The 15135-nt window shown below is 50.9% G+C and overlaps 1 protein-coding gene across 2 annotated transcripts in view; it reads right to left on the bottom strand.

Moving 5' to 3' along the window:
• Window positions 1-14744, bottom strand: part of Lrp1 (LDL receptor related protein 1) — a 91364-nt gene extending 76620 nt beyond the window's left edge. For both annotated transcript variants that reach the window (XM_090327495.1, XM_090327498.1), the window contains exons 1-3: window positions 14458-14744; window positions 4909-5031; window positions 2091-2228 (exon numbers count right to left, since the gene is read on the bottom strand). In XM_090327495.1, coding sequence (XP_090183621.1) covers window positions 2091-2228; window positions 4909-5031; window positions 14458-14521 — 325 coding nt within the window. In that variant the 5' untranslated portion in view covers window positions 14522-14744. The remainder of the gene's footprint in view (window positions 1-2090; window positions 2229-4908; window positions 5032-14457) is intronic.
• Between the last annotated feature and the right edge of the window lie 391 nt (window positions 14745-15135).

The raw sequence follows: 15135 nt of genomic DNA, 5'->3' as shown, positions 1-15135 counted from the left end.
TGTACCATCGTCTGCAAGTGAGGAGACTGAGGCCCAGAGATGACCTAGGACAGGTCCAAGGTCACAGAGCCAAACATGACTTAGAAGCTACCTCTCCGAAGCTGTCTTTTGGGACCACTGGTGTCTCCATTGAAAGGGGTTCCAGTACTTTTCTGGGGTCAATAGGAGGGGATGGTGAGTCATCGCCCTTCCATGTGCCTTGTCTTACTCCCTAGGAGTTACATTGTCAGTTTTAGCTGAGGAAAGGGGGTGGGCATGCGTGTCCCCAGTGCTGTCCTGGAAGCATCTTGACAACATGTTCCTTGAGCCCCAGGGGCCTCTGAGAAAGGCTCAAGATGCAAGTGGAGGATGGAAAGGAGAAGTAAACCTAGTTTCCTCAGGATCCTTTTCTAATCTTCCTTCTGCCACTGACCCACTTCCACAGTAGAGACAGAGGGAGTGAGGCAGGAGGGAGGAGAGGTGGAAGAGTATTTGGCCTCCCCACCAGACCAGCGACCCAATTAATGGCCTTGCGTGGGGCCAGACGTCTCGGCTACAAAGACCCTTTTGTCCAGCTGCCGCACACACAGCCCCAGCTGCCCCCACCTAGGAGAGGGAGCTGCTGGGATCCTAAGGCGTTTAAGGCACTAAGCCTGCCTGGAGAACTGGAATGAGGGAACCAGGTTCTGGTGATTCCTTCCGCTCCCACTTCCACCCCAGTCCCAAATGTGCTACCTGTCCAGCCTTCTTCCAGGAAGGGAACAGGGAAACCTAGAAAAGAGTTTCTCTTTTGGATACAGGACAGGAAGGAGGAGGGAGGAAGTCTGACTTCTGAAGTATCAGAGAGAGTTCAAACTCTGGAGTTTTAAGTTTACTTGTAGTTTCTGAAACAAAAAGGTCATAAGGAAGTAAACTTGGGCATGCATCATCTGATAAGAACAAGTGTGAGTATGCATGGTTGCTGAAGTCAGCCCCCAGGCCCACTTTCTGGATTCCACCCCAGGAGCTTTGGAATCAACCAAAGGAAAAGAGGAAAAAAAAAAAAAAATCTTCCGCCAACTCCCTTGCTCCATACTCCCTGTCTCAATGAAAGGATCCAGATGTGTCTCTTCCTACAGGCAGATGTTCTCTGACTGTGGATGACACAAGACACTGGCTCCACCCCTAGGAAGAGTGTTCCTCCTCTTGCTCAAGGCCTCTCAAAAGCTGCCCCAAACCCGGGAAAGCAGAGAAATGTCACTATTCCCCAACAGGCAAGTCTGAGGCTCTGTTTCTCCATATGCTGTAAATTCCTCACAGATTGATCATATACTAATCTGACTCCCTGGTCCACGGGAGCCTTGCAAGGGAAGACTGCAGAGCTAGTAACCTGAGCCATGGGTGGGAAGAAGACAGGATGAACCAAATTAGCTTCTGGAACCCTTAAAGATCTGCCATTTCTGAGGACTAATTTCTAGAATATTGGTAAGGGCTATACTTCAAACTCCAAATCCCTAACCCCTGCTCCAGTCACAGCATCTCTTCCCCTCTGTGTTCATAACTTAGGAAAACTTCTTGAAAATTAAAAAGCCTTTTGAAGAAAGCTCTCCACTATTAAAAACAAAAAGCATAAAAACAGGGCCGGGAGTTTGGCCTAGTGGTAGAGTGCTTGCCTACCACGCACGAAGACCCGGGTTTGATTCCTCAGTACCACATACATAGAAAAAAGCTGGAAATGGTGCTGAGGCTCAAGTGGTAGAGCTCTAGCCTTGAGAAAGTCCAAGGACAGTGCTCAGGCCCTGAGCACAAGCCCAGGACTGGTTAAAAAAAAAGGGGGGGGGGCATAAAAACACTCGTCTCTCATTTAATGGAGATGAGGAACTAGGAGAAAAGTGATTTGTCCAAGTATCCAGCCAGAGGGAAGCGCCCAGTCATAGTCCCTTGCAAAGGCTCACAGAATAGTTTGATTAACCTTTAAGCTTCATCTGCTGTCTGATACAGTCTTTGCAGAGGAATAGAACCTGCCTTCATCCCCATTCAGACGCAAGGATGGCAGACTTCTCATCTCAGATAGTAGGCTGGGAGTTCATACATCTACCTGGGACCGAAGAGAATACAATTCTGTTCCTTACCTCGACAGTGGGCTCCCTCGTCCGAGCCATCCATACAGTCCTGGACTCCATTGCAGAGGCGGGACATGGGAACACACAGCTCAGTGCCCAGACAATTATGTTCATTTGGCTGGCATCTCTGGGCCTTGCTCTGTGGACCTGAGGGCAGACAGAATGGCTGGCATGACAATGCTGACCATGGTGGATGTCTAGCCAAATGTCCAATGAGGATGGGCGAGGGTGGGCACAAATTAAAACTCGGGTTTCCAACATCTGTATATTTTAGATCTACAGAGGCCTTAGGGACGAGTTAGGCTCTTCCACCATCCAGTTTCTCCCACCATTCCCAACAGTAGCTACACATCTGCGAGTAGTCACATGGAAGGAAAAATGAGGCTTCAGCAAAGGGTCCACTCCCTAAATGCTCCCTGCCCATGGCCCCTGGTATCCAACATTGTATACTGAGAAGAAAGGCAGAGGTCAGAGATAGAAGGCTTTGATGAGCCGACTGGAAGAGTGCATGTCAAGAGAGGTCCTATCAAAGAAAAAGAACATTTCCTTCCCCATGCTCCCAGGACATGAAGCTTAGTGACGAGTGGCACCAAATCTTCTGGAAATGTACTGACTCATCCATAGCACTAGCTATGATGAAGTATGCTTCAGTATGTGAAGCGTGACTAGTTCAAACTGTACACATGAATACATGCTGGATTTTAAAAGGCAAAAGATCACCAATAACTTTATGACAGGGTCTTACTCAGTAACCCAGGCTTGCCTAAAAGTCACTTTATAGCTTAGCCTGAACTCGCACTTGCAATTCTCCTGCCTCCGTCTCCCAAGTATTGGGATTATAGTCATGTATCATCATACAAGTGTGTGTGTGTGTGTGTGTGTGTGTGTGTGTGTGTGTGTGTGTGTGTGTGCATACACATGTATGCATGTGTGCTGGTCCTGGGACTTAAACTGAGCTCTTTTTTGCTCAAGGCTAGCACTCTATCACTTAAGCCACAATTCCACTTCCAGCCTTTTTGAGCAGTTTATTGGCGACTTCCTTAACCTAGCTGGCTTCAAACAACGACTCTCAGATCTCAGCCTCCTGAGCAGCTAGGATTACAGCTGTCAGTCACTGGAACCCAGCTTTTTTTGTTTTGCTTTGAATTCTTTTTAATCTTTTTTACTGTGACTACTGGAAAATTCCAAAACTGCATATGTGGTTTATGATATATTCCTGAAAAATAGCACTATTATTCTAGCCTTCCAATCCAGAGCAGAGGCCTGAAGGAAAGATTTGGGAAGGATCAAAAGTTGTAGCCAACTGATGATGTCCTTCATAGTTCATAATTGCCGGAAGCAAAGGGAACTGGCAAGACCATTTCTGTTGGCCTCAGGCAGGCAGAGTGTGAGAAAGTGAGCTAATGTTACGCAGCTTCGACGGGGCTCTTGGTGCACTGGGGAGTGGGTAAGGTGTGTGTAGTAATGATGCTCTACTCCTTTTAAACTCAGAACCTGGATACTTTTCTTGTTCAGTCTACTGCTTGAGCTACAGCACCAATTCCAGCATTTTGGTGGTTAACTGGAGATAAGAGTCTCATGGACTTTCCCACCTGGACTGATTTCAAACTGTGATCCTCAGTTCTCAGTTTCCTGAGTAGCTAGGATTACAAGCAAGGGACACGCATGCCTGGCTCCATGCCCTTTTATGAATGAATGTGGGTTTTCCGGTGCTCCTGCCATTGTATGTATCTGGACAGTTTAGTGTCTGAGACCATCCACGCGGGCTATGCAAACTTGTCTATGCCTTGGTCTCAGTGGAGGTGGTTAAGTGGGTGGCAGGTGAATCTGTGGGTGACTGCTATGGGTATGAGTGTATGAGTGTAATCAGTGTGGGGATGTATACAAGATGAAGGCTGCACCAAATGGACAAAAAGAGCCACGTATGGCTCTGAGCCAACAAGCTCAGAGGGAAAAGATAGCAACGACTCCAGGCTCAATCTTCTGGTCCCAACCCCCTTTGGGCCAAGTGTGGGGGTGATGAAGAACGAGCTGGTAGCTCTTTCTGTCCTAAAGTTACCCTTGATTATTATGGGGGTGGGGCATGGGAAAGACACAGAATGGGACTAGTGCAGCATAAAGCCCAGGAGAGAGGGCAGAGACAGGCTGAGAAAGACTCACTTATACCCTTGCCTAGATCAGCCAAGCTGGGGAGATGCTGAAAGTACAGACCCCAAAACTCTTGACAGCTGCCAAGAACTCTGGGGTCCAGCAACCCCCCCTATTGGCAGGGTGAATGCTGGGTGGGGACCTTTCTCCCAGTTTAAACAGCTGCCTCTGATTACACCACTTATTGGGGGCAGGGGAAGGCAGAGGTGGCGGGAAGGGGTGGCGGGAACATACAGGGGTGTGGCTTCTGGTACAGAGGCTGAGCAAGAGCTGTGGCCTTTGGCCTGGGAGCCCAGGGACATAAAGGTACTTGGCAGGACCTAGAGGCCAATTATCAAAGGCTAGAAAAGCTCAAAGGTGGAAAGAAGAGGGAAGATTCAGAAGGAAAGGGCAACTGAGCTGTCTCTTTCTGGCAAATTCTACAGCCCAGGAGACACCAAACCCATCAGGCTTGGGGATGTAGCAACTAATGGAGAAGTCTGAGGTGCCATTTCCACTCTCTCCAGGCACTGAACTGGGTACCTCAAAGAGAGAGGAGAGGGCAAATTTAGCTGTGTCATGGACAAACATAGTCAGAGAGCAAGGTCCATGCCAGGCAGTTGTCCTCATCCCAAACATCTGCCAAAGGGAAAGGGAGAAGTTGAGAGTTTGGGAAGAAGGATCCAGAGAAGGTACTTACAGATCTCGGGGGCCTCATCAGAGCCATCTGGACAGTCCCTCTCACCATCACACCGCCAGCCTTTTGAGATACAGGTGATTTGGTCTCTGCAGGCAAACTGCTTGGGGCTGCAAGTCTTAGGGGCTAGGAGAGAAAAGGAGAGTGTATATGAGGGATGGAGGCCAACTCAGGTCCTGAAACTTCCCAGAACTCCTCTATCACCAGCATCATCAGACTCTATATACCTGTGGTACAACTATGTTGTTTTCTGACACTGTGTACCTATGGAAGGGGAGGGGAAGGATCCAAGAAGGCTTTGTTGTGCTCTCCAAATCCTCTAGGTTTCCTGTCTCCCCTTCAGTGTCACAACTCTGAGGCTTGGGTATTCCTCTGGCTCTACTAGAAGCTCATAACTGGGCCTTCCTTCCTTCTTTCCTTCCTTCCTTCCTTCCTTCCTTCCTTCCTTCCTTCCTCCCTCCCTCCCTCCCTCCCTCCCTCCCTCCCTCGCTTTTCTTCCTCCTAGACAAGCACTCTTTCAGTTGGGCAGGAGAGGGATGTTCATTGTGACATTCCCACATAAGTATATAATGTATTACAATCAATCTCACCCGCCTCTACCACTGCCCCTTACTCCCTTTCCCATTTGCTAAAGTAGCTTCAATAAGTTTCATCGTTCCACCTTCATACATGAAAACAAAGTACTTTCACCATATTTTATCTTCGCTTATCTTCCATAACTGGTCTCTTCTACCCTCTTGTCTTCTCTGTCCTCTAGGATAGCCCTGATCCTTTGACCTATCACCCCAGCCACCTCCAACCCCTTACCACCAGCCCCTACATGGTGACCATGGAAAGGGCCCTTGGCACACAGTATAGCTCAGAGTGGTATCTGTATAGGACAGCAGGCAAGGCCCAGCAGGGAGCCCAGCTCCCACCTTCATTCTTTTAAGACAGGCTACCTTGTGGGTAGACCTCGGGGGTCGGGGGGCTTTCCATAGTCATCCACAGATAGAAGCATCTAAAGATTGCTCAGGATGGGGAGGTGATGGGGGGGAGGGGAAGAGGGACAAAAACATGAGAAGGGATATCCAGTTTCGAGAAGTAATGCACCCATTACCTGACAAATGTAACTGGAACCCCTCTACATTATACTGACAATAAAATACAGTTAAAAAATAAAAATAAAACGATTGCTCAGGATGACAAAGTCAGTGAACAGAGGCAGGGGTACTGGTTAGCCTGGCCCTAGGAGCTAGTTTCAGGTCACAGAGGAAGAAAGTGGGCCAAGTTTTCCAGGGGTCACACAGCTGACACCCAGTTCAGCTGCTGTATGGGATCTTCTGTGTGTGTGTGTGTGTGTGTGTGTGTGTGTGTGTGTGTGTGTGTGTGTGTGTGTGTGTGTGTGTGTGTCTGTGTGCTGATACTGGGGCTTGAACTCCAGGCCTGGGTGCTATCCCTGAGCTGTTTTTACTCAAGTTCATTTCTTTTGCACTGGCACACATTGAAGACTAGCTCTGTGTCCGGCAATGCATTAGTGTCTGGGTGCTAAAGAAGGACAAGATACATCCTCCACCCCTCAGGAACCACAGTCCCCGGGGAAGACAGCTATCCACAGCCAACTTGAACACGGGACAGAGACAGAAGGGTATGGAAGTGTGTCTGTAAAGGGAGGGAGTCCAATGGGGGCCACTAGGAAAGATCCTCTCTCCCTAACCCCCATCTCTGGCAGAGAGGACTGCACCCAGGCCCCCGGCCAGAACCAGAGCCCAGTTCAGGAAACACATCAAGGATGGCCTGGCCAGACCCCCCCTGGAGTCCCCCTCTTCCCCCCCTCCCTAAGCCGGGAATAAAGGCCCCTTGAGGAGGTGGATAATGCTGAGTTCATTGCCCCACTGGGCCAGCTGTGAGGTCTTCCCGGGGAAACAGCCTGACAGCCTAGTTAGCATGCTGGAGGACGAGCACTTCCCCTGGCCAGCCAGGCCGGCTGAGAGGGGAGAGGAAGGCTGCAATAGGGCTCAGAGGCAGATGGGATGTTTGAGGCCCCCAAATGGACCCCCATGCCACCCCCCTCCAGGTCCAATAACAATACTTCTTCCCCCAGCACCCCCAATCTGGGCTGAGTCCATGCCTCAACTTCTTCCCCGGGCAGAACTCCCAGCCAGGGTCTCAGGTCAGTGGCTGGTCATTCTAACCTTGCCTCCATTCCATGTCTCAACCATGGACTCGCCTCCTTTGGCCATTACATAGTCTCCCCTACTGTCCCCCACCCCCATTTTTGGCCTGAACTCGACAGAGGAAACAGCAGCTGGCAAACTCGGAAAGCTGGAATGAGAGAGATTCACAAACCAGATGTGCTCTAGTGGAGGGAAGGCAGTGGGGGATGGGGGCAAGTGAAAGAAAGGAGGGCTCAGCCTCGGTCCCATAGAAGCATCTCCTCCCGGCCCACGGGCAGAGAGGGTGGAGGGGGCACAACTCCTGAGGAGAGCTAGGGCTGCACAAGGATGGGGGAAAGTAAGTGAGAGAACTTCCTTCCTTGTCAATCATGATGGAGAAAGCCCCCAAGTCTCCAGTGAAAAGGCTCAGGTCTGTCTTTGATTTCCTTCAAGGGGAGAGGGGAGGAAAGAAACACATAACCTACTTGGGGCAGTCTCCACAGGCAAGGGAAGCTTCCTTGGAGCTGGGTGGGGGCTGGGGGAGGGGGAGGGGGAAGGAAATGTATAATCTGCCAACCCTGCTGCCCTTACCCTTCTACATCAGAATCCGGCATCTTGGAAACCCATCTTTGAGGCCTGCAGTTTAAATGGGGAGAACATCCTTAACTCTAATGTTCAAACATAACTACTGGCCACCCCCTACTTTTTACTGTTTTATTTTTGCCAGGCCTTGAACTCAAAGTGGGGGCGCTGTCCCCGAGTTTCTTTTGCTCAAGGCTAGCACTCTAGCACTTGAGCCACAGTGTCACTTCTGGCTTTTTTCTACGTAAGGGGCACTGAGGAGTCGGGACTCAGGGCTTCAGGCATGCTAGGCAAGCATTCTACCACTAAGCCATCTTCCCAACCCCTACCCCCTACTTCTGGAGAAGGACGGCTTCCTAATCATGGATGCTGACATCCCATAATGTGGGCACTGCGTGCTGGCACAGATCTAAACAGTAGGGATACCTCACTCATGTAGGTCCTCATGACCCTGTAAGGTGGGTGTGACACCCAGCTTACAGATGAGGACACTGAGGAGTTCTTAGTGACTAACAGGTGGAACCGGCAATGCACCAGGAGGACTCTGGGTGTCTTTAGAAGTGGGGAGAATGATTGTAGAAAGTGGCCTTTAGGGTCTCTGAGAGAGTAGGTAGGTACTGAGGAGACAGAGAAGGGCAAGAATGGAACAGAAGAGGCTAAGGTAGGAGCAAACTAGAGAGAGAGGAGAGTTAGCCAGTTGTAGAAGGAACACCAGGACACAGGGGCCATCTGTTCTCAGCTTTGCCTAGAGATGAATGTGACCGCCATGCTAACTTGGCCAACACCCTCCCCCTCCCCCCCCACTGCTTAACCCAGGCACCCAGCCCAGCCATGGCCCCCAGGGCAACCAAGCTGGAGCCAGGGCAGGAGGTGTGGGGTTGGGTGTGTGTCCAGACACAACACAGACCCCACTGCCCTTCTCAAGCCTTGGCTGTCGTCCTCTGTCCCACTCTGGGACTTTGGGGTGGGGTAAAGATGGGAAGTGAGAATGCTTGGCCAGAGAAGAGAGGAAGACAGGAAATCCAGAGCCTGGAAGAAACCCTCTTAGGAGGAAGAGGGCCCCATGCTTCCAAATCCCTGGGGAGGTGCAGACAGGACTATCTAAAGGACAAGGAGACTGGAAGCTGGACTACCAAGAAAGAGAGCCCGGGACATTTCTGAAGAGCAGGACTCAGCAGAGGGAAGGATGGGCTCTCAATGTGAGATAGGCAGAGACATTTTCTAAAGGAAGCTCCATGGTATCTGTAAGGGAACAGAAAAGCTGGGTGTGCCTAGAGGCTGGGGGGTAAAGCCTGCAAAGAGTCTGAGCTTTTCAACACATGGCGGGTGGAGCAGAAAAGGACTCTCAGATCCAAATGGAGAGCTTTTCCCTGAATTTTATGTATTTTGGGTGTTACCCGGTGGCTCATTCCCGCAGCTCAGTGAAGCTCAGACACATTTTTGTCATTCCAGAGTCTGGGCCTCTGCCTTGCGGCCTGGACAGATGGACAGTTGGGATGGCTTGGACCACCAGGGGCGGAGAAGGGTCTCTCCTTCCATCCTGAGTCAATATTGACTCAGCATGACATTAAGCTGACCTGTGACCTCTCCCTATCATCTTTTCCTTTCCCCAGGAATAAAATCCAGAACCCTCGAATGCCTGCAAAGGTTAGCGTATCTTTCACTAGACCGAGACCGTTACAAGTCCTTTCTCCCTAACCCTCCACCCCAACATAGCCCACACTCACCAGAAGTAAAAGCTCTCAGCCCTTGGTCTACTCCCCACATTTTTCTCCAGTTCTCAGAGACCCATTAGAAGGGAGTTCTACCAGCTAAGCTCTTGCCTTCCTTCTGAAATACTTCCTTTCTCCTTCTTAGCACACATTAAGTTTCTTTCTTCCAGAAACATTCTCTCTAAAACCCATTCCCAAAATTAGTGAAGAGAAAAAGGAGAAGAACTTGGAGGAAAGGAGAGAGGAAAGTTTACTGCCAAATTGGACAGTCTAGGTCTGATCAGGTAGAGAAAGAATAACTCTAGAGCTAAGGTAGAGGCTAAGGGACCAAGTGGGAAAGCCTGGGACAGATACCTACCCCACCATACATTCACACCCCAATCCACTCAGGAATCCCCAGGTAGCTTTCAGGATGCCAGGAAATCTGAACGTAGGTGAATGGAGACAGAGGAAGTAAGACAAATGACAAAATACAGAGTCAGAGTGACAGAAGGCTACAAAGCTTGGGCAAATAAAAAGGATTAACCAAGAGACTGAATCTGGAAGCTAAGAGCATACATACACCAATGACAGACAGAGAGGAAAGCAGGCAGGCAAATAAGACAGGAAGGAGGCTCAGCCTAGCCCAGAGACTGCCAAGATGGTGACACAGTTGTCCTGGGAAGAACCCAGAGAATGACTACCCTGCTGAAAGGCAGAGTGGGGGGGGGGGCAACACCTATCCTTGGGAAGACTGAGTCCCGAAGCTGGCAGTATCTGCCCCAGGGAGACCCAGAGTGGAGCCACTGCCTCCCACACACATGTATGTAGTGGGGGAGTGTAGCACTTTAGCCAGCTCTTATCTCTGCATAGGGAGCAATAGAGACAAGGGACTCTCTTCCTCCAGCACCCCTCACCTCCTTCCCTGCAAGGTTTTAGACTAGAGCCGGAGGCCACAGCACCGGAAACACTCCAGAGCCAACTGCTTCCTTCTCCAAACAATGCAGGATCCTGCTAACCAGGCTGAAATCTGGGACAGAACAAAGGGGGCGCGTCCAGGTTCCCTGGCACTAACACAGAATCGAGTCAGGGACCCCTGCACAGTCCCACTCAACAGCACCAGATTGCAAAGATCAAGTGCCTCCATCCAAAGGATGGGGAGGACCCTGAGAAGAGACCACTTGTGTTGGGGGTGGGGGGAGGGAGAATGGATAAACCTTAAGTTTGGAGTTCAGGGCTTGAGACTGCAGAGGAAAAAGAGAGATTTGAGGAATGGCTTCCCAAAGAAGGAGATTCTTACCCAAGCACCAGTGGCTCACACTTGTAGTCTTAGCTATTTAGGAGGCTCAGATCTGCAGATCTCAGCATCTAGGAGACTCTTATCTCCAATTAATCAACAAAAAGCCAGGAGAGGGGGCCTGGAGTTTGGCCTAGTGGTAGAGTGCTTGCCTAGCATGCATGAAGTCCTGGATTCGATTCCTCTGTACTACATACAGAAAAAGCCGGAAGTTGTGCTGTGGCTCAAGTGGTAGAGTGCTAGCCTTGAGGTAAAGCCCAAGGACAGTGCTCAGGTCCTGAGTTCAAGCCCCCCAGGACTGGTTAAAAAAAAAAAAAGCCAGAAGAGGAGATATGACTCAAATGCTAGAGTGCTAGCTAGCCTGGGACAAAAAAGCAAGAGTACAGGTTCTGGGTATAAGCTCTAGGCTATGAGTATAGCCACACACACACACACACACACACACACACACACACACACACACACACACACACGCACACACACACGCGGTTCTTTTTTCACTTTATTTTGGGCTTTGGGGGTGTCAGAGACTGAACCCAAACCCAAGGCCTTAAGCAGGCTAAGCATGTGCTACACCACTGAGCTATACCCCAGCCCAAGAAGAATGAAGCGGGGAGGGCATTTAAACAGGATTTGACTCTGGCCAAGACCCTGGGATTCATCTTTGGAAAGCCCAGAGTTTGGAGAGGAAAGAGAAGAAAGAAGGTGAACAAGAGGAGAGAGAGAAGAAGAGGAGGAGGAGGAGGAGGAGGAGCAGGAGGAGAGAAAAAAAGAAAATGGAGAACAAGACCAAATAATCCCCTAAATGAATTTCTACACATCCCTGATTTGAAATAGAAAAGTAGAAAGCCTGGAACTCATGGCTCATGTCTATCATCCTACCTACTCAGGAGGCTGAGATCTGAGGACCACAGTTTGAAGTCAGCCTGGGCAGGAAAATCAGTGAGACTCTAACCTCCAATTAAGCACCAAACCCTGGTGTGGAGCTGTGGCTCCAAGTTGTGGAGCACTAACTAGCCTTGAGTACAAAAGCTTGGGGTTAGCACCCAGGCCTTGAGATCAAGTTTCAGGACACACACACACACGAAGAGAGAAAGTAGAGATGTTTTGGGATTTGGATTTGAGCAGAGAGAACAGAATTTAGAACCTCTTTCGGGGAGCCAGAAGACTAACACCAGCTTTACAACTCACTTCATTTGTTACCTTGCCTCCTCCTAGCTGGTAATAGGCTGTTTCAAGGGGTGTGTATAGAGGGACAGTGAAAGGGAGGAGGTCAGTTTTCTTCTTTCCTGAGCTCTGCTTTGAATGTCCTTTCTACTACAAAATGGCCCCTTATCTCAGCTGGGTCCTCAAGGATCCCACTCCTCATTCCCTATCCCATTATTTCCATCCTTCCCAACAGCAAGTACACTCCATTTTCTCTAGTGAAGAAGCCATCATCTTCCCCCAAAGAAAGGGAAGGTTGGACTGGGAGTTTGGCCTACTGGTAGAGTGCTTGCCTAGTATGCATGAGGACCTGGGTTCGATTCCTCAGTACCACATACATAGAAAAAGCCAGAAGTGGTGCTGAGGCTCAAGTCGTAGAGCTCTAGCCTTGAGAAAGTCCAAGGACAGTGCTCAGGCCCTGAGCTCAAGCCCAGGAATGGCAAAAAAAAAAAAAAAAGAAAAAAAGGGAATGTTGGGGAGATAGGGACCAGTTGGAGGGGCAGAAGAGAAGGAAGAAGGAAGGGGAGGGAGGCACTAAGACTTCTTTCACAGGGAAAAGTAGCAAAGCTCTGAAAGCAGGAGCAAGGAAAGTTGTACATGAAGAGCACACACACAGGATCAGGAAGCAAAGTGTCTGTGGGCTCCAGGTAAATGGGTAGGATAGGAAAAAACAAGTTGCCTCTGGATAGACTTGAACCGAGAATCCTCTAGTGTTCTCCTTTCCTACATTCCTTCTCCTAGCACCTTCCCATTCCAGAGGAAGGCACAGGTGTGTGCCTGGGCAAGGGATCCACTCTCTGGGACTGTGGACAGAATTCAGTCTGAAATAGAGAGATAGAGGTGGTTAGAGTCTAGCTTTCTAGACCCTAGGGAGAACAAGTCCAGTCTCCCTCACAACCAGAGGGGTGAAGAAGTTAGGACAGATGCTCCCTGGAAAACCTGTTCCTGCCTGGGCTTGTGATAGCTACGCTCCACAGAGACCCCTTGTTTCTACCTAACTCCTTCCATGGAGTTTCTGGGGATTGGACATTCTGCATTCTCTCCCCCCTCTTTTCCTCCCAGAAGTTGCTGCATTCATCTCTGCCTCAGATACTCTTTCCTCTTCCAGGACTGAGAACCAGAGAAAAGAATATAATAAGAGGAGTCAAAGGCAAAGGGTAGTTGTGTGGGCCAGTTTGCAGGATTTTCAGGGAAGAGCCTCTTTTCTCCTCTTGGGCAGATAATTGGGGGGTGGGGGGCCAGACAGACAGTCCCCAAGATGGCATGATTAAGGGCCACTGAATAAACTGTTTTTCTCGGCACAGCTGCTTCCTGATCTTCTGGCTCTCAATTGAAACAAGTTAGGGAAAAGGGAGGGGAATAGATAATCTGGTTTCAGAGAAAAACTTTCCCAATCCTGGCAAGATTTAGAAGACAGAGGAGGGGTGTGTGATGTTATGAGGCTGCTTCTTCATCAAGGAGTGAGAAGATGAAGGTGAGGGGAAGCAAAGAGATCCTACCCCTTCTTAAGCCAGGGACCCAGCTCAGGCCAACTCCATGACCCAAGCTTAAAAGCATGGGCAAGACTTGAACCAGTGACTCACAAGTTTAGAGAAAAAGACAGCTAATAGAAACAGGGGAAATGGGCACTTCATTTTCACAAAAGGATATAGTTCTAGCCCGAGCCTAACTCTGCATTATAAAATGTAGATATGAATGGAGTGGGGTTGGGGTTAAATATATTTACCAAAAGAGTGGGGAACTGAGATAGTGAGGGGTGGGGACAGCAGTAATCCCCATCCAACCTCCAACTCTCCTTCCAGCCCAAACTGTGATCAAGCCAGGAGTCAGGAGAAAGCTGTCTCTTCCCAGTCCTCAACCCCAGCATTCCAGGCCATTCTCCAGACCCCTTCCTCAATGATGACATCTGACTTTTTTTTCTCTTCACCTTAAAGCTCCCAGGAATGAAGAGAAAGTCAAAGTCACATAGCATCACCAGCCCTGCTCTGTCCCCCAACACAGCCCTACCCAGGCTGGTGACAGAGGCCCTCAGAGGGGAAGTGTCCACTTTGGAACCCAGGCTGGCAGCCCAGGAGTCTGAACGCAGGCCTTGAAGCCTGGGCTGCTGAGCCCATTCCACACCCAAGCAGGGGGGCCTTCCTCTCCCTACCCACAGCCTGTGGGCCCGCCTGCCCTCTGCCCAGCAGGACACCCCTCACTGGTCGTCCCTTTCCAGTCTTTAGAGGCCACTGCAAAAGGCCCTCCGCCCCCTTTTCGCAGCCGTACATCACAAATCTGGATTCCTTCACAATTCAGATGGGGGGTGGAGGATGTAGGAGAGGCTAGAGGCCCTTCTCAACCAGAGACAGCCAGAGAAGGCCTCTCAATCCCACATACAGAAAAAGGGGAGCACTTTTCTTTTTCCCAGTAAGGCCTCCGGTCTTCGTCTATGCTGGGGGCCCCCCGGAAGCATAATTTACCCAGGGCCCCCATCCTCCAAATCGGACCCATCCCCCCCACAGTCGAGCCGCTGCTGTGTCAGCTGGACTGGGATAACAAAAGGCACCCCCTCCCGCGTCTCTCTTCCCCAACCGTTCGCCGGAGTGGGGGCTGGGAAAGGGGTGCCCCCAGGGGTACGTAGAGGCCGAGGAATCTCACTCACCATCGTTAGCCGCCGCGACCAGAGCTGAGAGCAGGGGCAGCAGCAGCAGCGGCGGGGTCAGCATGGTGTGGGCTGATGCAAGCAGCAGCCCCCTCCCCTCGGGTACTGATACTTCTCGCCCTCGCCCCCCCCCAATTGGGGGGTCCCCCTTTATCTTCCTCTACCTCCCTCTTCTATTATTCTTTCCTTCAGCAAAGCACTCCAGGGGCGAGGGTGAAGAGGTACAGTGCCGAGCCCCTTGGGGAGGGCCTGCTGATGGAGGTGAGCCCCCCGCCCCCCAACCCGAACACTTCACCCCCCCCCCCCCGCCGGCTTCACTCCTCGCTCCTCAATACCCCTCCCCGGGCGAAGCTCACAGCCCCATCTCGGAGCCGCCTCCGGCTGCAAAAATGCACAATTGGGAGGAGGCGGGGTAGGGGGTGGGGGGCGTGGACCGGGTGGGGGAGCCTTTGGAAGGGGCCTGATGGAGCTCTGGGGGCTCCCCTCGTTTCCGCCTCCTCAGTGCACGGGCCTGGAGCTCGCACCGCTGTTCCCCGGACTGAAACGCCGCGGGTGGGGGGGGGGAGAGCACTGGTGGGGGGGGAGAGGGAGGGGACTGGGAAAGGAGGGAGGGAGGGAAGGGGCGGGGAAAGAAAAAAAATAGGGGGGGCGAAGAGCTACGCGGCAATCCCGTGAGTG

This window comes from Megascapheus bottae, chromosome 2 (assembly GCF_031878675.1).
Source record: "Megascapheus bottae isolate mThoBot1 chromosome 2, mThoBot2.hap1, whole genome shotgun sequence".
NCBI classification, from domain to species: domain Eukaryota; kingdom Metazoa; phylum Chordata; class Mammalia; order Rodentia; family Geomyidae; genus Megascapheus; species Megascapheus bottae.
The sequence above is the reverse complement of the archived record's forward strand: the minus strand, read 5'-3'. Positions and strand labels throughout refer to the sequence as shown.